This window comes from Taudactylus pleione, unplaced genomic scaffold (assembly GCF_031769625.1).
Source record: "Taudactylus pleione unplaced genomic scaffold, aTauple2 ptg000451l, whole genome shotgun sequence".
Classification (NCBI taxonomy): domain Eukaryota; kingdom Metazoa; phylum Chordata; class Amphibia; order Anura; family Myobatrachidae; genus Taudactylus; species Taudactylus pleione.
In genome coordinates, this window is record NW_028284853.1 from 1,181,063 (window position 1) to 1,205,801 (window position 24,739).

The following is a 24,739-nucleotide window of genomic DNA, read 5'->3' on the forward strand; positions in this document are numbered from 1 at the left end:
GGTGTCTTTATAAAAATTATATTATTTTCTTAATTTTTGATGACTTTTTAAATTGTTTTATAACTTTGATATTGCTAAAGATTAAGGATAACATATTACAAACAATTAAATGTTTAATGCTTGAAAAATAAACTAGTTTTCAATTCTAATTTTGCCTTCAATTTAATAATTATCATCTATTTTCTTTTTTTTCTGTTTTAGTGCCCTTCCCATGCCAAAGATGGTAAGTATGTCTAATATTGATATTGTACAGTACACAGATACACTAAAAACAAATTAATATGTTTTATTGTTTTTCACAGGTGAAGCTCTATGTTCATCAGTGCATGGAAAGTGAGTGTTCTATTTAAATTAAATATTTTCCATACTACTCATTGACAATGCACATTCATGGTCAGCAAAACTGCCTGAAATAAGTGGAGAGGTTGCTCATACCAATCAATCAGCTTCTAATTGTTATTTTACAGACTGTGATAGAAAATGACATTTAGAAGCTGATTGGTTGCTATATCTCTCGGCAATTTGATAAATCTCCCCCTTAAAGAGATCCGGTTATATACACACAATGGAGGTGGCCATTTTGTGTGCTGAAGCAATAACCATGAGAATTCAGACTATCAAATATCTAGGAGATATCACTGATATCACTGACAGAGTGGATGCACCATTTTGTTGGTTGAGCCAATATGCTCGAAAGGGTCTTATGCCTCATGAATGTCATTATTATCTAGTAAATTGGTATGTATGGCTATATTCTTATATTATTTCATCCCACAAATGGCTAAGTCCCTTGGGTGCATGTAATGTTATATTGTATATTTTATTTTAAATTATTATTTTAAAACCCTGATGTGACTATTTTTTTGTTTTTTACTTTTCATTACAGCATTGATTTAACTGTTCTTTTGTCAACTGGTGAACTGGAGGATTTTTGCAAGTACTCTCTGTTACAGTATGGCTGCGCTAAAGTGAGTTCAGTTAAGACTGTTATATTCCATTTTTACTAAAGGTTTCTCCGATTTAAAACATAGGCCTACCATTGATCCACCAAAATCCTTTCTATGTTTTGAGATGCTTTACCCCTTTCAAGCTTGCCATTTTTTTTTTTTGAAAGCTCAGAACCAGCAGATAAGTGCAAATTTTAATTTAAGTGCAATTTTACTTTTGTTTTCTTTAAGTAGTCTATGCAAGCCATCTGGGGTGTGACATTTAATAAAAACAATGACTGCCTCAATGACAGCATTAGGCAGCAGATAAATTAAAAATATTTCTATATCCCCTCAACCTATCCAATGCCCATGCTTATGATCTTTTTGAGAAGACCCTTAAAACCCCCTCCCCTGCATTACTGCACTTTGAACTTTCTGTTGTATATTTGATGTTTATATATTTGATGTTTGTTATGCTCACTTCTGTTTATTTTACAGTTCAAAGTTAAAGAATCTATATGTGATTTACTTCTGCTTCCATAACCTTACTGGATTGTTTCCAACTTCTGTTCAATAACAAATTTTTAAAAAATATTTCTATAAATGAACTATCATGATAAAAGGGTATTGGGTGTAGTGTATTTTACAGGCTGTGCAATAGTTTAGTAGGATAGTAAGGGATGTAGTCGACATCCTTGTGCCAGAATCCTGACCGCAGCCAGAATCCCGGCTCCAGAATCCTGACCGCTGACATCCTGAACAGTAAATATTAGGGGAGGGTTAGGCCTAGAGTTAGGGGTTAGGGTAAGGCACCTGGGGGAGAGTTAGGGTTAGGCTGCATTTTAGGGTTAGGCTGTGGGAAATATGGGTTAGGGATAGGTTTAGAGTACTTTCCTTGTTTCCTTTGGGATTCTAACTGTCGGGATGCTGTTGTCGGTATTCTGACAACAGGGAACCCGACCACCAGGATCCCGTACCTAATCTGGATAGTAGATGTGGCTACGATTCGAATAATAAAAGAGAATAGAACAAACATATGACTATTAATTTAAAATACCTATATTAAATGGCATAATATATCGTATACATTACATACCCATATCCTGCTTTGGAGCAAAAAAACCTGTTCATAGAATTATTAGCCCAGGCATAAGTGGGTATAGCTGCAAAAATAAACACTCACTTCAAGGCACACTTGCTGACTTTCCATGAATTGCTGGGGAGACTCTCTGAAACAATGAGACCTTCCTGATTCCTTGCAGAGTCTAGCAATCTCCCTGAAGCCGGGCCAGGTGGATTCAACATAGTGATGATGTCATCACTCTCCATCTACCATGGAGGAAACACTGGGAAATATAAAATTGAAGATGCGTGCTCTAATAAAATGGATGTGTTATGACTTACCGGGGATGTGTGATGAATTGAACCTGTTGGAAAGCAGAGACGATGTAGGGATGGCCAGTCAGTGGTCCCGTATGCATATTCTGGATTGATACCGGATATCCAAAGTGATGCATAAAAATATTAATTATTATGAATAATATCGATATTTCTATGAAACAATATTTTTGATTGCACATATGCAATTGCTGTCTATAGCAGACCCGAGGCGTGGGGGTTGCTGCTCTGAGACAGAGCTGGGATAGGAACAATATATTGTAACAATCCACATGATTTATTGAGTGAGCCCATACGACTAAAATTTCACACCATATCGGGCTGGCATATAGAATATTCAGAAATATCAGAAATCGATGCCCATCGCTACTTACAAGGGGCCATTTAAAATGCTAGCGAATACTAGAATGCAGCATAGTTTTAATCAACAGACGCGCCTACATCAAAACATCTTGAATTAGGTGGTTCATGGGTTAAAGAGCAGACTTATTGGCAATCTGTGCAGGCTGTGTCTGTGACCATTGCAGATTTGTGACTGCGATTAAGCATAGTAGCTATTGTAAATCATGCTAGATAAACTCTGAAGTAATGTGGGACTTTTTACCTCTCTTCCACCCTTAGCTTGAGAATATCACATCTGACATCGCTTTTGCAGTCTTGAGATGTTACCTCCAACCAGAAGCTGTCACTTCACAAGAAACTTTTTCTCTGTTCATCTCTCAAATCAGTATAGATATACTTGGGGCAACCATAAACAAAATTAGTATTATGGTAAGTTGCACACTTACTTCTATATTTCAAACCTTTTTAATTTTTTTATTTTTGGCGTGTGGTTCCTACCACCATAGATAACCTTGGTCCAAACTGAAATCACCCATGCCAGAAGCTCCTCTAGGGTTCTCAGCCTGGTGCAAGAATAAAAACAGTTGCAGATGCCGGTTGATGGCACAGATCATTGGGCAAGCAACATCTGTGATTGAATACTCATGCTGCACTAAGGAAGAGGTTTATCAAACCTTCTAACCAGGAAAAGTTGAGGTGTTCCCCATAGCAACTAATCAGATTCTAAATATAATTTTATAGAATGTAATGGAGAAATGATAGCAATAACCTGATTGTCTTGTGTGGGCCACACCCCCACTTGTACACTTAAGAGTAATATTTCAGCAATAAAAGGGACTGCCCAGCCACGTATTAGTCACATCTTACATAATTTTTTTCATTTTAAACATATGTGTCATATGTGTGATGTGACTCACATATGTACAGTAGAGTTTATATTCTCATTTATATGCACCTGTGTTTTTCAGATTCCTGCTTCTTCTATTACACCTCAAGTGAAATTGTACCTCTTAAACGCAGTGTGGGAAAGACTCCAACAAGATGAAGAAAATTTAGCAGCTTGTGTCTTGGCTACCTGGTTCCAGGATAGATTGTACTTCCTTCTGTCTGCGTTCAACTCTGACATCATGGATTGCATTCTCAGCCTCAATATTACATGTGAAGCATTAGAGGCAGTGTAAGTTTATGCCTTGTAAACTGGCTTTAAAAGTGTGTCTATTCCCTATACATTAGCGTGCACACAAACACACACATACACCTTAGTGTCCACTAGGTCCAAACGGTCTGGAGGAACAAGTTAGTTTTTGGATTGCATTTTCATTGACATTGGTCCCAGCATGGCAACCTCCAGTGAAACATTTAAAGAACCCTGGGCCCCAGTGCAAAATCTAAGATGGGTCCCTTGGATATATAGAACATCAGTGCCTGTATATTAAATACTAGAGACCATCAATTTTCAGAGATGTCATGACATTATCCTCCTCATTAAAAAGCTTCCACTGATTGTTTAATAGATTGCGCTGGTACTTCTGTGTTGGTAAAGAAAGATGAGAGGGGGACTATTTAGTACCCAATCTGTGTAGCACTTTTGGGTTCTAGTGAGGTTTTTGGTTTTATGCTACTCTTAATGCAACACCACTGCTCCAATGTTTGTAGACTAATCATATATCTAATGGTCCTTCTTTCTTCTAGCGTTGGAGCACTGGATGTGGCCAGAGCCACATTAGACAATGCCACAAGTGAAGAGATTGGAAAGGGAATTACTCAGTTCATCCAGACACGTTGTGAGTAATAGCAAAAAGTTTCCATCTAGTCACTGTTCTTCCAACCCAGTCATGTCATGTAAGAAGGAACTACAGTTAGATCCTTACATTTATGCCTAAAACAGTTCTATACCAAATACCGGCACAGTTTATGCACCCAGTCTGCCCAGATCCACCTTGCCTGGGCTCCCGTATCCAGAGATGAACAGGACCAATGTGTATAAAAAAAATATTGTAAGCAAAACAGATTAGACCAAGGTCATTAAAATGTTCACAATGCATAAAATGTAATCAACAAATATATTACATTATTCATATTTGGATTTCATTGCTCTTAATTTGCTTTTAATTTGCATGCAGTATATGTGAATTTGACTGGAAGAACCTTTTAATATAGATGAAATGTAAACTCAAAAATTTAGAGCTAAGGTTAAATATAGTAAGATGACATTTTATAACTTATAATACTGATTTAAATTATTTATTAACACCATCAAATCATCAGATTAATTGTTCTTCTTTTGTCTCTTTAGCCTGCTATAAAGGATCACTAGCAACATCAATCACATTCTTCTATAAGAGCTTCATAGATAATGTAAACTATGATGATCTTGTCACTGCTTTCGGTGAACAACAATGGGTAAGCTTCCAATAATCAGTTATTAAATCTAAATCATTCTCTTCTACTATTTTTTGAAATAATATATGAGGGTAGATGTACTAAACCTTGGAGATAAGGTGGACAAAGATAAAGGCCCTCATTCAGAGGCGGTCGGAGGATGCAAGCGGTCGCTCAGAAACTGGGCGGCCGCTTGCATCCTGACCGCCTGCCTCTGTTTCGGTCGTTAGGCTGTGGGTTTACACCCACAGCTCTAACAACCGCTCGGGTGATGGTCGCGATGGTCAGAGACCATCGCGACCATCGGGTCTTACGACGAGACCCTAGGGTAGGGTCTACCTTGTCGTAAGCCCCGGAGAGCTTCTGGCTCTGTCAGAGCCGGAAGCTCTACACTGACATCACTAGTGATCACTAGTGATGTCAGTGGGGCCTCCCCCAAATGGTAGGCGTTCCCATGGGAATGCTTCCGTTTGGGCTGCCACCCCCCCGGCCCGCCTTCCAAACGGGGCGAGCTGTCAATCAACATCGACAGCTCACCCCCTTTGGAAGGAGACCCGCTACGACCGGCACTGTCGGTCGTAGCGGGTCTCACGCATGCGCACGAGGGAGCCGGCTCCCTCGTGCGCATGCGCACTGGCCAAACATCGAGGCGGCCGTGCGGTCGTAGACCGTACGGCCACCTCTGAATAAGGTCCAAAGTGCCAACCAGTCAGATTCTGTCACTTTACAGACTGTTGTTATAAGCTGATTGGTTGGTACCTTGGACCTCATTCAGAGCCGCTCGCAAAAAGCAAGCGCTCACTCTGAATGAGGGCGGCCACTTTTTTTTTTAAAAGCCGGCCTCCTGGCACCCACAGCTTTAGCGAGCGGCCAGGTGATGGTCGCAACCATCGGGTTTGTGATGAGACCCTTGCGGTAGGGTCTCATCTGCCTCAAGCCCCAGTGAGCTTCCTACTCTAATAGAGCAGGAAGCTCACTACTGACATCACTTGTGTTGTCAGTAGGGCCGCCTACAAACGGCAGGTGTTCCTTCAGGAACGCCTCCGTTTGTCCAGCCACCCCCCTCCCTGCCTACAAAACGGGGCGAGCTGTTGATCAACATCGACAGCCGCGCCATTTGTAACGAGCCCCGGAGCGAGTGAATTTCTCACTCACTATGAGGCTTGCGCACATGCACTGTGCGCGCCTCACATGCGCAGTGCCCCGCAATCGAACCGCTTGCGAGCGGGTCTAAATGAGGCCCATTATCTCTGTCCACCTTATATCCCTCCAAGGCTTAGTACATCTCCCCCCATGGTATGATACAGTATAATAAAATATTTCATAGTCGTTATCAGACTTTGAAGCAATTTCCAACTGATACATCACGCAAAATATTTAAGCACATTCCTCATGTTTTCCGATTTTAATATAATTTATGACCCATTTGTTTACTTCGCAGAGCTCGGCACTTTCTGTGTTCACTTACTTCCAATTGGCACAATACGCTGATAAAACTGGTGCATTCAATAGCCTTGAACTGTCCTCAGATGTGCTAAACATACTCGATACCAAGAACTTGACTTTCTTAACCACTTTCCTGAGCCAGTTATCTGCCAACTCGTACAACACCGAGGTTATGTTTAAATTATTGCAGAGCACAATGGTAAAAGTAAACAGTGCTGATGATTCTGTTTGCAAGCCATCACTAAAAATAATCTTCCAAGGAATAAGTGTCTTTGTTTATGCTTCTGTTAATGAGACCATCCTGGAACTGTTTGCCCCCCAGTCCTGCTCAGAATTCCAAAACCTGTAAGTAAAAAAATACATGAAATGCTCTGTTGAATACTTCTAGCTATAGACTGTAGTAGTCACTGTAGAAATATATTTGATCAAAGAGGAAGTTTGTTTTGTTGTTCAATAATAAGACTATTTTATATGAGCTTCTTACTGTATTGTAATAAGAGCAGAAGAAGTAAATGTCCTGATGACATGCCACCAAACTTGCTCTAGTCAGATGCAATGTTAAGAACCAAAAAAGTGTTTACATAGATATCTTGAAGACATGCCACCAAACCAATTCTAGTCAAGTGCAAACTTAATTAGAGATGAAGAAATGGTTACATAGAGTACTGCTAGCTATATATTTTTGAAAACACTGTAGAAATATATTTGATCAAAGAGGAAGTGTATGTTTTGTTGTTCAATAATAAGACTATTTTATATGAGCTTCTTACTGTATTGTAATAAGAGCAGAAGAAGTGACCAAGTAGATGTCCTGATGACATGCCACCAACCTTGCTCTAGTCAGATGCAATGTTAAGAACCAAAAAAGTGTTTACATAGATATCTTGAAGACATGCCACCAAACCAATTCTAGTCAAGTGCAAACTTAATTAGAGATGAAGAAGTGGTTACATAGAGTACTGCTAGCTATATATTTTTGAAAACACTGTAGAAATATATTTGATCAAAGAGGAAGTGTATGTTTTGTTGTTCAATAATAAGACTATTTTATATGAGCTTCTTACTGTATTGTAATAAGAGCAGAAGAAGTGACCAAGTAGATGTCCTGATGACATGCCACCAACCTTGCTCTAGTCAGATGCAATGTTAAGAACCAAAGAAGTGATTACATAGATATCTTGAAGACATGCCACCAACCCAACTCTAGTCAAGTGCAAACTTAATTAGAGATGAAGAAGTGCTTACATAGAAGTCTTCAAGACATGCCACCAACCCTGCTCTAGTCAAGTGCAAAGTTAATAAGAGCAGAAGAAGTGGTTATGTAAATGTCTTGAAAATATGCCACCAACCTTGCTCTAGTCAAGTGTAGTTAATAAGAGCTAAAGAAGTGGTTACAAATGTCTTGAGGACATGCCACCAACCCAACTGTAGTCAAGTGCAGTTAATAAGAGCTAAATAAGGGGTTACATTGATGACTTCAAGATATGCCACCAACCCTGCTCTAGTCAAGTGCAAAGTTAATAAAAGCTGAAAAAGTGGTTATTTAGATGTTTTCAAGACATGCCACCAACCCAACTCAAATCAAGTGCAAATTTAATAAAAGCTAAAGTGGTTACATTGATGACTTCAAGACATGCCACCAACCCTGCTCTAGTGGAGGTGCAGCTAATAAAAGCTGAAGAAGTGGTTACTTATATGTCTTGAACACATGCTAGTCAAGTGCAAATTTAGGAGCTGAAGAAGTGGTAATGCAAATGTCTTGAAGAAATGCCACCATCCCTGCTTTAGTGAGTAATTTAAATCCAATCTCAATTCCTTCAGGCCAATAAACAATCATAGATAATAAGTGGGTGGAAGGCAGGACCACCGTGTTCAAATACTACAGTCTAAAGTATAGATTGTATGTTTTCGGTAATTTGGGTGGACAACATCAGTAAAGCACTTGCTTTGAGCGTCGTGATGATGCCACACAGACTCAGGAGCTTATTCAGAGTCGGTCGTGAGCGCTGAGCACTCGCGACCGACCCGATGTTGCCCCACAGCGCATGCGCACGACGGAGCCGGCTCCGTCGTGCGCATGCGGGAGACCCGGCTAACGACGGGCACTCCGTCGTTAGGGATCTCGTAGCAGACGGGGCGAGCTGTCGATGTTGAGTGACAGCTCGCCCCATTTGCTGGGTGGGCCGGGGGGCGTGCCTGGCCAAACAGAGGCATTCCAGTCAGGGAACTTCCTGCTCAAACAGAGCAGGAAGCTCCCTGGGGCTTACGAGTGCCCAGGCCCTACCCTAGGGTCTGGTCGTAAGCCCCGATGGTCGCGATGGTCTTGACCATCGCGACCATCATCCATGTCGGTCGTTAGAGCTGTGGGTGGTAACCCACAGCTTAATGATCGACAAGGAGGCGGCCGTTCAGGATGCAAGTGGCCACCCTGATTCAGAGCGACCGCTTGCATCTAACGGCCGCCTCTGAATGAGGCCCACAGGGTGGCCTATTTGATTTTTAAAGTCTGTCAGGGGAAATGTGTAGAGGAAACACCTTATCCTGTGTACACTTGAGGAACAGTAACCTTTCTTACCAGTATCACAGATGATATTTTTTTTATGCAACTCCTGCTGTGCTATTTTGAAATAGTCTTATTTGCAGATGTGGCCAAAGTAAAACATTAGAATGAACCTTTGATACACCCATGTTTCATGATCTGTTACGTATTATAGTGAGAATGTAGTGATTTGTGTCTCTATTATGCTAAAGTGCATTTAATAAAACAAGGGGGGGGTTGTGCGCAAACAGGATATAGCCAGTTAGACATGACTCTGGTGAGATGTTTGCACTCATCCCCCAACTGGGTAACACTGCTTCCATTGACAGACTACTGTGTGTTTTGGCATAGAGGCCATCACACCGACAAGTGTGGCATACACATGTCAGCCGGTCATCTTGTTTATAAAGTAAAGAATCAACAAAAAATTTCCACAAACAATGCTGATTGCAACCCTGCAACATACACCAATGTCATCATCGATCATATAACTGTTCTATCATGTTATGCTCCCTGCAGGTACCAAGCAGTGGACATTGCTTATGACAAATTGTCTGATGACATCAAAGAGTCACTGTACAGACACAGACGGGATTATTTGAAAGAAGAGGCAACAAAATCGGGTAAGAGATATAATTTTCAGTACAGGAAACAGAAAACTAATACTGTAGGTCTCTGGTGGAAATCTCATTATAGGAGTGGATGCCATTGTAAATGTTGGGCATGTGTACTGTATACGCAAAAACACGAATACTGACCATGGCTACCATTGCTGGTGTTGCTTCTCCTATAAGTTTGTCATATAAGATCCATAACAAACTGATATAAATATATAGCATTTTTAGTTTGTCACTTTAAATCAAAGAAAGATGAAGTACAGGCGCCATCACATTCCCATTAGGTAATGTATACCTAAGATCTATCCGGTGTTTGCTATGTAGCACACCAGATGAAAAAATAGGCGGCACTCCAATAATAGTGAATAAAGGTTATACTGTATTAAAACATCACATATAAGTCGACGTTTTAAGGCCCACTGGCCTTTTCTTAAGGGCATGTCATTATGCACCCCCTCCCCCCCCCCCCATAATTGTTCACTTACTGTATGCTTGATTGCTCTTCTTACTAAAAAATGTAACTGGTTGTATAATATTAAAACGCTATTCTCTTCACGATTGTGTTATATTCATTTTAGGTTCCGGATGCACCTATGGCCTTTCCAGTGAACAGTGGGTAGACGAGAACTTTGGGAAGTCTGTCGAATATGCGTCTTATAGTAGCTTGGTCGAACTCAACAATAACTTTGATGGGGTAAGATGCTCTTATGTACTTGTTCAGGGGTGCTAAGAAGAGGGGGAGTTACTCGGGCACCAGCTACCAATAAGGCACAGACATGAACACAAGATGTCATGGCCACGCCCACTTAAAACATAAAGTAAAGTGGGGTCTTGTATTCCCAATGGGGTGTATAAATGCCCTCACATGTTTAGCCACGCCCCTAGTAACGGGAAGGGGGGAGGGGAATAATTCTCCTACTGGCCGTGTACTTGGCTAAACATTTCACAGATATCATCATAGATACTTTTTCATTTTACAGCAGAATTTTAAAAATTGTAAACTTATAAGTGAAACATGCATTCCTAGTTTTGTGCAGAAAATGGATACTGCATTGACACTTTCCTTTTTCCTCCCTGTAGTATGAAGCAATTTCCTATTTGAACATTAACCAGATCGTGGATCTGATTATAGAGACGCACATACTAACTGATGAAAACCCAATACACTATGAGTCACGTGTTTCAAGTATAACCAATTTCTTCAAATACAAGAATATTCAATCTTTACAAGGATTTCTGATCCAACTGAATTTCCGTCTGACCGAGGTGGGTGGTGCATGTAAAGTAATTCAGGCAATGACTAGCTGTACTTAACTAAATTAGGCTCTATAATGTACTGCAGTGTTAAAATGAAATCTAATGCTTTGATTTTAAGATGCATTTGCCGAATAATCTTTTTGCCAACATCTATGTTGATTTTTTGCATATGTGTGTTTCCAGCTTTGAAGCATACAGTTGTAGAGTAACCTGAAGTTGATCAGATCATCAGTACAGAGCAGTTAAGCACTACAAATCCTTGCATATTTATACAGTACATAGACTAGACTTTGAAGTAGGAGGGACTAGACAACCTAGGCAGGTTTGTGATTTGATGCCCCTGTGGGATGACTGTATTGTCAAACTCACCTCTGTATAAAATAATAATCATTTTATTAAATATAGTGCTTTTCTCCAATAAGAGGTGCTGCTTAACATTTGCAGAGGTGCTTAACATTTGCAGAAAATACAAAAAAACTATGAACACAAAACAGAGGTTTGTATTAGCAGAAAAAAAAATGTTATGCAAAAAATACAGAACCATGATGAATATACAGAGGCGTCGTAGCCATTTTCTGTCATCAGTTACATTAATTGTTTATCCTACTCAAAAAATACCAGGCAAGGCAGCCATCTTGGGCACACAGCATAGGTTATACTGGGTGGAGTAGGCAATGTCTGGAAGAGATGACACATAATGGTGGGAGCCAGAGAATATTAAAGTTAGATATATGATACAAGATCCGTACCAAATCAACAGGACCAAGCATTAGAATCCTATCCACAAGTAACTAGGTAAAGCAGCCATTTTGGGCGCAGTACATAAATTACAGTGGGCAATGAGGACAATACATGGATATGTGAAGCAAATTGTGTACATATGTAATAGAAGACTGGGAGACAGATTACTCATGGAATCACTAGAATCTATGGATTGTTCGTTTTGCCAAAGTATCAGATGAGACACCCATCTTGGGCGCATTACATAGGTTACAGTGGGCCGAATGAGCAATTCATAGACGCAGTACATACAGTGGGAAATTACAGAACAGTGATATAAACAAACATCTGACGGGGAAGCAGCTATCTTGGGCATATCATAGTGGTTACCGAAGTGGAATAGTGGTCCTAGATAATGTAAATATGTTGATGGTCAGGAGACCTACATAAAATATGCAAATGATGGTGTGGGATCTAGATGGAGCTGAGACTTGAGAGGTACAGAGGGCTCAATTGTGTGGAGGCATAGGATTGCAAGGTGACGGCCTTGTCATTACTTGGTGTAAGGGCCAGGATAACTTAACAGAGCTGTATGGGCATGTACTGTATGGGCATGAAAGTTGTGAGGTCTGTATGGGACAGGAGCCCAGCTGGTGCTAAAGTTTTAAATGGAGCAGCATCCCAGATGGGGTTGAGGAATGCTTTCTATAATAATATAATAATATTATGTACGTGTTTATTTTTTCACAGCTGCAAATAAATTTCATTGTAAACGTGCAAGTCCGCAGCCTGCTTCTGAAGGGTTTCTGGTCTATTCTGGTGGAACAGTTATCTGGGTTCACACAAAATGATTGGTATATCTGGTTCAATGAATACTTGTCAATATATGTGGCATCCATTACCAGTGAAGAGCTTTCATACATGTCTGGCAATGTGGTTGGGGGTTGCTCAAGCAGCCAATCAGTGTAAGTAGCAATGGGGCGAGTTGACTGGCAGTAGTAGGTGTTGTATCATAATGAACATCTGGTCATTATAGGGCTCCAGCATTTTATACAGAGCTCAGCTGCCTAATTCACAAAAGTTGCATAGACTTCCAAGTACAGATCAAAACTAAGGAGATCAAAGTTATGCTCATGAGTGCTTAATAAACGAAGGAGTCAAGTGAGATGCTGTTATGGGCTTTGTAAGAGACAGGTTTAAAAGAGCATTGTTTGGGAAACCAGGAAGATACTGTAGGACGAGTCAGGTTAAGGTTCTCTGAAAAAACACAGATTAATCTGCTTAAAGGTAAAAGAAGCAGAGAGTTCCAGAGAAGAGGTGCAGCTCTAGAGAAGTCCTGCAGCGGAGGGAATTAATATGTACCAGAGTAACAGACTTCAGAATGTGCCTTATATATTGTAGCAATCCGTGAGCAAACTAATTAATTTTAGAGGAAGTTTTATAGCTTGTTTAATACAGTTTTCTGAACAGTTTTGAATGTTTTCTTGCAATTTTCTTTTAGCGTTCAGGGCTTGGACAACGTGTTTAATTACATGAGCCAAGACACAATATATGATGTAGCTAACTGGATCGTTGACACCTATCGGAGCACGAGCGATAGTAAGTGTATTTGTGGATTTGAATAGATACTTTGTAGACATGCATTAGAGTGGAATCAGATTTTGCGTGAAAGATAATTAATCAAAAGTGTTTGCGCTAGATACAATATGTTTGGAACACAGATGTTAAATAAATGTACTTTGCATTTCCATAAATAAGTTTGTTTGCACAACCTGTATAATTACACACATACACACATAAACACATATCTCTAGATAGATAGATAAACAGATAACGCTGGGATACCCAGTGTTGCCTGGGTTGAAGACTGGACCCTGAAGTACACCTGCAGCCTTTATTTGTTTACATTGTCCTTGCCTATAACCCCATCCCATTGATCCTGAAAAGGACCCCACTGTTTGCTAACATGCATGTAAACAGTGCCGTAACTGGTGTGGATACAAGGGGTGTGGCTGCTATGGTGCCAAAGCTGCCTCTGTGGTCCACCGCTCCCCCACACCTAGTCACGTGCACGATTCATGGCCAGTCCAGTCAGGGCCATTGAGAGGGGGCCCAGTTGTCAGCGATATTGATTTGGTGCCAGCCCACCAGCTGATTACAGCTGGCGTACTGGCAGGCAGTCATGGAGAGACAGCGCCACCGGTTGCAAGGCAGTCAGAGCTCATGGAATGGCACCCAATCAGCAGTGGTGGCTCCTGGTTGGCTGCTGGTCCGTGAGCTCTAATTGGCTAAGGACCAGGCCACATTCAAATTGCACCAGAGCTGTCTGTCCATGTTGGCCACTGCCTGCCAGTACACCAGCTGTAATTAGCTGGTGGCCTGGACACACAGTGGGAGATGAGAGGCTGCTGGAGGGATACAGGGAGGTGAGTTGCATAATCTGTAAGGGACACTACTATTGTGTGGAATAATGTTTTAAATGGGGCACTACTACTATGTGGCATGATCTGCAAATGGTATTACTGTGTGGTATAATATGTAAGGGGCATTACTGTGTAGTGTAAGGGGTATTACTTTGTGGCATAATGTATAAAGGGCACTACTACTTCTTGGTATAATGTGTATAAGGGGTACTACTGTCTGGCATTACATGAATGGGCAGTGTGGGGGAAAATGTATGTTTTTTTTTTTAACCTCCAGGGGAACCTTTAAAGATCTTGCTATGTGGCCCACAAAGTGCTGGTTACGGCCTTACATGCAAAAATAGAGGCTTTGGATTTAATATGAATTTGCTAGAGTCATCAAGTTTTCTGAGGTTTAAAGGTTATTTCTGTAGCTTTCTCACAGGTTTTTGTCAGACTGCCAATTTCCACTGGAGCCAACCCCAGAACCTGTGTGATTTAAGAGTGTCCCAATTTTTAGGAACTGCGTGACAGTGCGTGGCCCTGACAAAGTTGAAACCTAGGCAAAAATCCAATCCTGTTCATACTACACCACCATGCCAAATTTGGTGGAGCTAGGTCCAAAAACTCTGGCCATGCATAAAAGACAAAAAGACAGACAGGCACGCTTTCTTGCTTAATATATAGATATACATATATATGTGAAAGATGTATAGGGACAGCGCACAGTAACTGTTATATTCCCTCAGACTGAAGTGATAAAAGTAATTAATAGTGTGATAGTGGATATATTTGTTTGTATAGTCACTGATCCTTAATTGAAAGGTGGCAGCAGTCATCTTGGGGTCCGTTCTGGCTGACGGATGGAGTGATTCTGAAAAACAGGGTTTAAGAGGACATGCGCCTAATAGTGTAGTATTTAAAATAGTGGTAACTCGTGCTTATAAAAATAATTGTGCGTACCAAAAAGAAAATATTTTAGGCTTATCTGTGAATCCAGAGGATAAGTGGTCCACACTGGACGGGTTAGGTGGGATGTTGTCTGCTGGATCACCTTATAAAGAGCTTAGACGGGCTCATAAGAAAAGGAAAGTATATATAGTGTAGTATTTCCTTTGAATTAATAGTAGTGTAATTACATATAGAGGCTGCGTACCAGATAGTGCTAATTTGATAGCCTGTAGTATGTCATCCACCACGTAACTCCTAACTCCTAGTACCCTCTTTCCGTCCCTCTATGGAGCGTATATGTTCAGTATATGAGAGCTAAATATAGATGATCCCTCGTCAGTACATTTGAACATAGGGTTTTTTTATAGGGTTACACGGTATGGGGAGACATCAGATAAAACATACAAAAAGTAAAAAGTTGTGCTTATCTTTGAAAAAGGTACCCAGTCCTCATAGATATGTATCCAAAACACCAGAGAGCCTGGGTCAGCTGTATACATATATGTATATATAAATATAATCTACATATTTAAAGTCTACTTGTATAACAATACTTCTATACACTGTAAATACACCACACATATAAAAGTTTGGATATTACTGTTGGCAAAACACTTATCTTTGTTTGGAATACTTAACTCGAAACCTGTCATTGTGTTTAATTCTAGGCTGCATAACCGACAACTGGCTGAACGATAACTTTAAACATTTTGGGCAATATGTTTACATCAGTGTGCTTAAGGAATTAAATTCTAACTACAATCTGGTAAGCAGATTTGTAATATATTTATTAAATCATATAGGGGATGAAATTAGCAACCAAAACAATGATAAATTTGCTTAAATGCCCTCTGGATTTCGCATCCTACTCACCATGTCATTCCTCACTCTCTGACAAACAGAAAACGAGAATTTCAAATGCCAATCAGCTTTACAAGGAGGTGTATCCAAATATAGAGTAGGCGTGGCCAAACATGCAAGGCGTGGGTTTACAATGCTTATTCCTTGTGTACAGAAAAGGCCACACATAACACATCTGTTTGTTTGTTTTTATTTTAATAATGTGCACAGACTGTATAATAACATGGAATTTATGTTTTGTTGTGTTACATTTTTCTTTTTAATCTCCCGATGTCAGAAAGTGTCAGACTCTAGCTGATTGGTTTTCCATGTACTAGTGCGAAACCCACCTTATTTTCTATGCTATGTCATAACTTTGTTTTAGCTTGAAAACTTGAGAGATCTAAGCGCAACCCAGATAGGGTATGTAGCAGTAACTAATGAGGAGGCACGCACTAACGTGACACTTGTGAAAGAAATCTTCAGCCTGATTATCAGTGGTTCGGAAGAAGAAAACATTGAGAATTTGGGCTCTTTCTGGGACAGCTATAATGAGGCCTATGATGAGGTAATGGCGAGATTCTAATGTGCTGGTCAGATACCTAGCAATAGCTATGTTATAGTTACAGTGAAAAATGATGGTATTAAGCCGGGTACACACTTAATGATATGTCGTCCAATCCGCGCTGGATCAGACGACATATTGTCCATATTGTCCACATCGGCGAGTGTGTACTTGCTATGTCACTGACGATACGCGCTCCCGTGCGTCATCAGCGACCTCGCCTGCCGGACCTGCATGCAGGTCTGGCAGGCGATACCGTCAGCGGCAGCATGGTCCCCGCCATCACTCCCGGCATCGGCAAGTGTGTATGCACTTGCCAATGCCGGGACCCCCGCTGGGTCACTTCGTTAGCGAGATCGTGCTGGGTACACATCACTAAGTGTGTACCCATCATTACTGGGCAATCCACACCAATCTATAACAATAACGGCAGTGACTGACAAACAGCACAGAAGAGTGATACGTTTGCAAAAGAATGCAGGGGATTTCCCTACTCCAGTGTAGCTAACCAATGAGAAATAGCAGGTGATAAATTCAAACATGTGACCGTAGCTTATAAGCGTATTTACAAATACCTTTTTTTTTTTATCAAACTGGAAATGTACTTTAAATTCTAAGGTCTCATTCAAACACATGTGCCAGCAAAATGGTTGAAACGCGTGAAAACTAAGGTGCTGATTTGACGCATTTTAAAGATGCAATTAGAAATACAATCTTGTGTACTGTTAGCCCGAATTAAAGGCATAAAAAGGAGGCTGTGCTGTGTTCTGAAATTGTAAACATGGCATAAACATTTTAGGGAGTGAGAATAGACTCATAAGAAATCATTAACACAAAAGTGCACTAACAATTAATAGGCATGACCAAGCCCAGACGTGATGAGTGTGTCTACAGACAATTCACACTGAACGGCAACTGTTTAATTTTCTTTAAAGTCGAACAATTACACCTTAGCGACATACGCTATGCTGTTTCATTTGTAAACAATTTACATGGCCAAGCAAATTATCTTTGTGGGAGACACCAACCAGCCCATTTCTTAGCTGACCAGAGATATATTACTGAGTTCAAGCTTTACGTAACAATGTCAGACTTCTTTTTCTAAATATCGTTGTTGTTTTTTTACTTTAGGGTTACACAGTAACAGAAGAAGTGAAATATGAAATGTTACAATCGACAACGAGTGTATTGTCAAGTCAATTCACAAGCGTGTCATCAGAGGAAATCACCGTTTGGTTTGAGGAGAGGCTTTCAACTGTGATAACTGTGATTGACAGCAATATTCTGAGTGGATTCTCAGTAAATGTTGGATGTGGCTCTTCTAAATCCTTGTAAGTGCTGACCATGTCCATTCTGCCAAATTGTGCCAATGAAAGTGACTGCTTGTTGCAACTGTCTTCATTCTCTTCTGTCATCTTCCAAGCTCTGCTTAATGTGCATTTGATTGAGGACAAAAAACTTTTTTTTTTGCTGGTTGTACAAGATCACATTGTTATGATTCCTGGAGGGAATCGATGGTAAATGTAGAGCCAACTGATGACAGCATTGAGGGCTGGTAGTAACCTTTATAGTCGTGGCCAAGGGACTGGTGATGTGAAGCAGCCTTTGGGGCTGATTGTGGCCTTTATAGTCGTGGCCAAGGGACAAATGGTGTGAAGCAGCCTTTAGACTGTTGGAGCAGCCTTGGGGGCTGATTATGGCCTTTATAGTCGTGGCCAAGGGACGAATGGAGTGAAGTAGCCTTTGGGCTGTTGCAGCAGCCTTGAGAGCTAATAGTTACCTGTGGCCCCAGGACTGTTGCAACCTTTGGGCTGATGAGGCTGAGGTGAGGTAAGCAACAGAGAACGTGGGGCTGCTACCAGTGCCGCTGGGATGACACTGGCGTCGGTGTGCTGGATTGCGCACCTGGAACGCAGAGCTGCTACCGATGTCATTGGGATGACACTGGCGACGGTTTGCTAGATTGTGCACCTGGAATGCAGATAGCAACCAGTGTTGCCAGGATGACACTGGTGTTGGTGTGCTGGATTGCGCACCTGGAACACAGAGCTGCTACCTATGTCGCTGGAATGACACTGGCAACGGTGTGCTAGATTGTGCACCTGGAATGCTAAACTGCGACTGGTGCCGCCGGTTTGACACAAACCACCGGATGGTGACAGACGCTTCTGGGGTAGGAAGCGCTCCGTGGTGCCCAGATGAAACAAGCAGCACATGTGGATGAGATGCAGGTGGAGCCGCCTGGATGGAATAAACGGCACTGACGAAACACAGCTAGACTGACACAGGAACTCGACTAACAAGCAGGAGACAGGAACCGGAAGTACAAAGAAACTTCTATCACCGTCATGGAGTGCTGGGCTGGCTGGAATTTAACAGAGACAGAGTCCAATCAAAGCAAGTCTCCCTTAATCACAGATTATCAAGCACCTGGGCTGTGTTCAGACAGAAGAATCAATCAATGTGCACCTGATGCTGCACACATAGACAGACAGTAATTAGTGCTGTGCCTCAGGCTGGAAACTACAGATCCTAACAAACATAACAGGATTTCCTGTAGCCAATCAGATAATCAAAATGTTCACAGCTGCATCTACATAATAATTGTGTAAGGTCTGTCCCACCTCCTCAAGGTGCATGCAGTGGAAACCTGGGCACATGCCCAAACCACTCCCACTGCGAGAAATATGGGACAGACTTCAAAGCTGAAGAACTGTTGCTGAGGACAGTATGGGATTTGGAGGGTGGTAACAGAGCTGTAACAGAGTGGGAGGGAGGGGTTGGGATGGAGCAGCAGAGCATGGGGGGAGAGCGTAGAAGAGAGGGAAATTGACCAGCCTGAGCGAGGGTAGTGCCAAGGGGGGCAGGGGGCAGAGACTCAGGTAAAGAAGTCTGTAATGTCGGGGGGGGGAGCTTGAGGGAAAATACATGGCTATAATTGTAATCTATTGGGGGCCTAGAAAATTTATAATGCACAGCATTGCTACCAAAGCCCAATGCGTTGTCTTGGTGCCAATCATGTGATAGTGAGTCACACAGCAGCCAGCATGCTTTGTAGTGCCATCATTTTTCAAAAACTAAGAACAATGGATCAACCCACCACCATTACACAGTTCTGCTGCTTAATATACTAGTAATATATTCAGTTTGTACAGTGCAGTAAAAGTTACAGAACAATCTATAGTTTACAGCAGACCTCCTGACCTGTAGTAATTGGGTATACCCAGCTGAAATGGCTGTTGTCTTGTATTTGTTGGCTTTATCCACACCAAGACGCAATAAAATTATTGTTGGAAATGTCATTTTATACTTTAGAGTTTGAAAAACTGCATTTTTCAACTTATCTCTCAAGGAGGTGGATCAAATTTTGTCAGTGGGCCCATCATTCTGCTATATGAAATATATGGGGAGATATCAAACCTAAAGAGGACAGGCAGAGAAGATTCCCATAGCAACCAATCAGCTTCTGAATATCATTTTATAGAATGTACTAGATAAATGATAGCTATAAGATGATTGGTTGCTTTTGGAAGTTTCTCCATTTGTCCTCTTCAGAAAGTTGAATGCATCTGCCTTTAATATTCAAAAACTTCTTCTGAAATGTGAGTGGCCCACACGTAATTTGAGCAATCCTTCTGTCTTATAGTGTGCACGCACTGAGCTCCGCTTATGAAGGAACTGATGACTCAAACAAGCAGGACGTCTTGGATTACTTTTTTAATTCCCTGGCAAACGGTAAACTCAACAGGTTCATCGATGATCGCTAAAATATATGAATTCCTTTTTATATCACCTCCATTATAACACTGCACAATTTTTAACACTAGTTTTGTCCTGTGTTTTAAGCTGATGTTGCCAAGGGGGAAGAACCATCATTTTCTCATTTACTTTCAAATAGTGCTAATGAGTGAGAGAAAACCTCAACGTCATGAATATTTTTACTGTTTTGTTGATCCTAGGCACAGATTGCACAAGCACTGAAACCACCTCCATGAGCTTCATAGAGTCCTCTTTTGGGAACTACTTTGACATGGTATCTTATGAAGAAATAATTACCTACTATTCTGAATTTAATGCTGTAAGTGTTCACTTCAAATGGCAAGTTATGATATGTCCTAACTGCATGTTATCATTAACAGAGCTCAGTAAAGACAAAAATAATATGCAACCTCTGTAAAACTGGTGGGAGGAAAAAAAAAATTCTTCGAGACCAGAGTCTCAAATAGGTATACAGGTATAACCTGTTTAAATTTAACCTAGGGGAAAGTCAAGGCTTCATTCTTATCTTCTCTTCCTCAAGTAAACACTAAGATGTCCTAAAATATGAAAAAATACATATATCCTCATTTTTGTTTTAAGTGCAATTTCACGTGTAAGTTAAAATATGCATCAGAGCTAAGAAATATTGTTCTCGCTTTGACCATTTTCTTCTCCCGGCTCAGTTTGAAAGTGGGGTACTTGAAAAGATGACTGTTACTCAGATTGGAGACATGATTGTGGAAGCCAACATTTATGAAAGTATAGAGACCACCACCCAACTGTTTGAGTACCTGAGCACCCTCTCAGTTGAGAGTGTTGATGCCTGTATGACCAAGTTCACCGAAACAGCAATCATGGTAGGTTCTTCAAAAAAAAAAAAATAATAATGATAAATAAATAACGTAAAATAAAATATTATATTTTGCTGTTACTAGTATTCAGCTTAATCTTAAGTGGCAATCAGCCAGTTACATACATTTTAGGCACCTAGTAACTTTATTACTTCTTTTGTATTTTCTACTTCTCAAAATATTGGTGGTGGTGTGCTCTTCACTACACCTATCCAAACACAATTTATAGGAAGAATAATGTTAATGCATTATTGATAATCTTTTGTCTTCCCCAGAAAAAAATTGAAATGACAAATGAAGTAGTGGGACAACACATGCTGAAAAGTTATTTGACGATCATACAATCAAAGATCCAAAGTGAAGGCCAGGAGTATCTGACGCAACTATTTGAATTGCGACTCACTAAACTTATCAAGTTCTTTACAGCAGAAACTCTGGTTATAATCATCATAAAGGACTGTGATACCCTCATCACTATGTAAGTGCCTTATTGCAAAGGACCATATGCTCACTGGTCAGATCTCTTTCTCTCTTTCTCTGTGTGTAATTGTGTATGTGTGTGTATATATATATATATAATATGTAGTAGAGTATCTAAAAAAGGAGGTGAGAAAAGGCGCTCTCTGGTGTAGTATTTTAGAAATATTTGAATTTTCAAGATAAGTATTTCAAGTACCTTCATCAATTAAAAAACAGGCACATCAGGGGTCTTAGTGTGGAGCCAGCGTGTACTCGTTCTCAAAAAGAATCCCAGAATCGACAGATAACTTTATCAAGTGTGCCCTCGGAATTCTGAAACAATCACTTTGGTTCCGCTCCTCCCTCCTCACACCTCCTCTCGCCCTGCCGCTGCTGCATCCAAAAAATTGATGAAGGTACTTGAAATACTTATCTTGAAAATTCTAATATTTCTAAAATACTACACCAGAGAGCGCCTTTTCTCACCTCCTTTTTTAGATACTCTACTACTATTTGAGACGATACAGCAACAGTCTCTCAGGAGAAAATTGGCGGCCACCTGTCACACGGGGAGTGTATTTTTGGAAGAACTCATTTTAAAGGACTTAAACACAGATAATTCTTGGTGTAGAGCTATTAACAGTACCCTTGTTATATTTATATATATATATATATATATATATATATATATATATATTCTTCTCTATTGTAGGTGATTTTCATCCTGAGCTTCTATTGAGCATGAACACATGAAAGTACCTTATTCATTGTAAATCAGAATAAAATACACAGACACGTTGACTCGTGTATATGTCAAAAATACGTACACAAAGACACCATTGACCTGATTACAACATACATACCTCTAGTGTAATACACCTAAAAATGGGAAATGTCTTGTGGAATTATTAAAGGCTATAAACAGTAATAATAATAATAATAATAGTTTATAGAGTGTATTCCATATAGTAATTATAATATTTTTTATTTTTCAGTGTATTATATATGGACCAAGGAATTAATAGCATGTCTGTTGCTACCAAGAATAGTATTGCCGCATGGATTATTGGCATTCTCAAGAGCTTAAATCAAAATGGTAAATGTTCCAATTATGCATAGAAACTCCAAGTTATGTTAGCAGTGCGTATATATAAAGCTGCCACCTTGTCGCGGGAGTAGTCAAGGAACAACAGACATAATGTGCTGATATGGTCAATCTGTCTGACAATAGGTACTCCGGCAACTGGTCAGGCCCACTAGTCTGCGGTCTTTGTTTTAAAAAAAAAAATATGCCACTTGGTTATATGCAAAATAGACATTTGTGTAGAAGCAGAGTTATATACATTATGGCAAAGACCTGAAACACCTATGGGTGTATTTACTAACCAGATGGGTTCTCAAATCAAGCCCGGTTTAGCATTAATTTCAATTGTTGTTCTAAAACTATAGGTTGATAATAACCCGCTTGGCAGTAAATATAGCTCCTCGGTGCTTGTCATTGCTGATTCATATTTGTTTTATTATTACTCTTCAGCATGCAAGAGCAGTTCTGTGACTACTTCATCATCGTGGTCGCAGACTGTAATGAAAGGTTTCTTCCAGTTCACTAGCCTGAAGGAGGTGCAAGAAGTGTACACCGACTTTGATGTGGTAAGTCAGTAACGCAACATTTGCTGAAGGTTTTATCATTTATTATGAGCTCAGCATCGGAAGAACAAATCCTTCCGATGTCCTATACTATAATGATAATTGTATTGATCCTGTAGTGATTATTTTGCTGTGCTGCACACCCAGGGAGAACTGCTGGAACTCATGGGACGTAGTTCATGTAAGCAGTGCCAGTGGCATCAGAAGGGGGGTGCAGGCCACACCCGGGTGTCACTTACCGAGGGGTGACATCAAGGTGCAGGCTCCTTCATAGTGACAGGAGCCAGGTGCTGCACTGTAGCATTAAGTACAGCACTCTGCTCCTGGCACAGTGTGGGAGCCGGCACTCCGTACATCCGGCACCCCCCACCACCCCAATGATAACCACGGGACGGGGTTCAAGCAGTGGGGCCACGACCCCTTTTGACCGTGTGTCACCGCGGGGAGGGACGCCACTGAGCAGAGCTCCAGGTATCTGAACAGAAGGGTTTGTTGTACCTAGGAACCAAAGGCAATATTTGTTTTCATTTTCCAAGCTGTACAGGAAAACAACACACCTGACACTCTTCAAGGGCCACGAGGATGGCCCTCTAGTCTTCAAAAAGGCAAAACATTACCTTTAAACTTGAAATAGACTGCATGATTAGTGCAGACGACCTGGCGGACGGGGCGGAAGGTAGTGCTATGGCCCAGTAATCGGAACGCCTCCAAAAATGGGGGTTTTGTATCAAGCAGTGAAAAGAGTGAAGGAGTTGTCCCTAGCAAAACAATCAGCTTCTACCTATCATTGTATAGGATGTACCTGATATCTTGAAGCTGATAAGTTGCTATGGGCAACTTCTCCACTGGTCCACTTCTCTTTTTTCACTGCTTGATACACTGACTCCAGTGTCCGGCGGTTGGAATCCCGACACCAGCATCCCGGCAGCAGTGGAAATCCTGATCGTCCCCAGGTAAGAACTTACTAACCTATTCTACCCCCTAACCCTAACCCTTCCTTAGGGGTGGCTAACCCTAACCTCCCTCCAGTACCTAACCCTAATCCCCCCCTCTAGGTGACTAAACCGAACCCCCCCTTCCCCACTGCCTAAACCTAACCTCCCGGGGGGGTGCCTAGCCCTAAGTCCCCCCCGGGAAACATAAACCTAAACACAGCTATCCGCGCTCGGCGCCCACCATCCCTTCGATCGGGATGCCGGGCGTTGGGCTCCCGGCGTATGCCTAATGACAGGCATTGGCATATCGACGCCTGTCTTTAGACCCTTGCCGGGATATGACAGTCGGGAAGCCGGCTGTCGGGATTAGGTCCGCCGGCTTCCCGACTGCATACCATCCGGGGGAGATCTCCATTCACAAGGCTGGAGAATCTGATAATAAAGCAGGGGGCACTGGTGAAGGCTGGTAGGGCCACATGTGGCCCTAGGGCTAACTGTTGCCCAACTTTGGGCAACATCTCCATTCTACAAAAGTTACCAACAGAACTATTTTAAATAATGGACCCATCACAGTTAACAAATACTGCAGCTCAGGGTCGGACTGTCCCACAGGGGTACAGGGAAAATCCCTGGAGGGTCCCATTACTTAAGGGCCACACACCTTCCTCTGTTATAGTACAATATTTTATTGCATGTAAAA

At 41.1% G+C, this 24,739-nt stretch overlaps 1 protein-coding gene across 1 annotated transcript in view; it reads left to right on the plus strand.

Moving 5' to 3' along the window:
• Positions 1 to 24,739, plus strand: part of LOC148505499 (uncharacterized) — a 92,427-nt gene that overhangs the window by 3,743 nt on the left and 63,945 nt on the right. The window contains exons 3-24 of the mRNA XM_088448111.1: positions 202 to 223; positions 303 to 333; positions 887 to 968; positions 2,949 to 3,098; positions 3,638 to 3,846; positions 4,362 to 4,453; positions 4,966 to 5,072; positions 6,493 to 6,842; positions 9,556 to 9,659; positions 10,232 to 10,347; positions 10,734 to 10,919; positions 12,381 to 12,595; positions 13,132 to 13,229; positions 15,652 to 15,749; positions 16,209 to 16,391; positions 17,520 to 17,719; positions 20,035 to 20,123; positions 20,348 to 20,466; positions 20,831 to 21,004; positions 21,274 to 21,476; positions 22,453 to 22,553; positions 22,992 to 23,107. Coding sequence (XP_088304237.1) covers positions 202 to 223; positions 303 to 333; positions 887 to 968; positions 2,949 to 3,098; positions 3,638 to 3,846; positions 4,362 to 4,453; positions 4,966 to 5,072; positions 6,493 to 6,842; positions 9,556 to 9,659; positions 10,232 to 10,347; positions 10,734 to 10,919; positions 12,381 to 12,595; positions 13,132 to 13,229; positions 15,652 to 15,749; positions 16,209 to 16,391; positions 17,520 to 17,719; positions 20,035 to 20,123; positions 20,348 to 20,466; positions 20,831 to 21,004; positions 21,274 to 21,476; positions 22,453 to 22,553; positions 22,992 to 23,107 — 3,045 coding nt within the window. The remainder of the gene's footprint in view (positions 1 to 201; positions 224 to 302; positions 334 to 886; positions 969 to 2,948; positions 3,099 to 3,637; positions 3,847 to 4,361; positions 4,454 to 4,965; positions 5,073 to 6,492; positions 6,843 to 9,555; positions 9,660 to 10,231; positions 10,348 to 10,733; positions 10,920 to 12,380; positions 12,596 to 13,131; positions 13,230 to 15,651; positions 15,750 to 16,208; positions 16,392 to 17,519; positions 17,720 to 20,034; positions 20,124 to 20,347; positions 20,467 to 20,830; positions 21,005 to 21,273; positions 21,477 to 22,452; positions 22,554 to 22,991; positions 23,108 to 24,739) is intronic.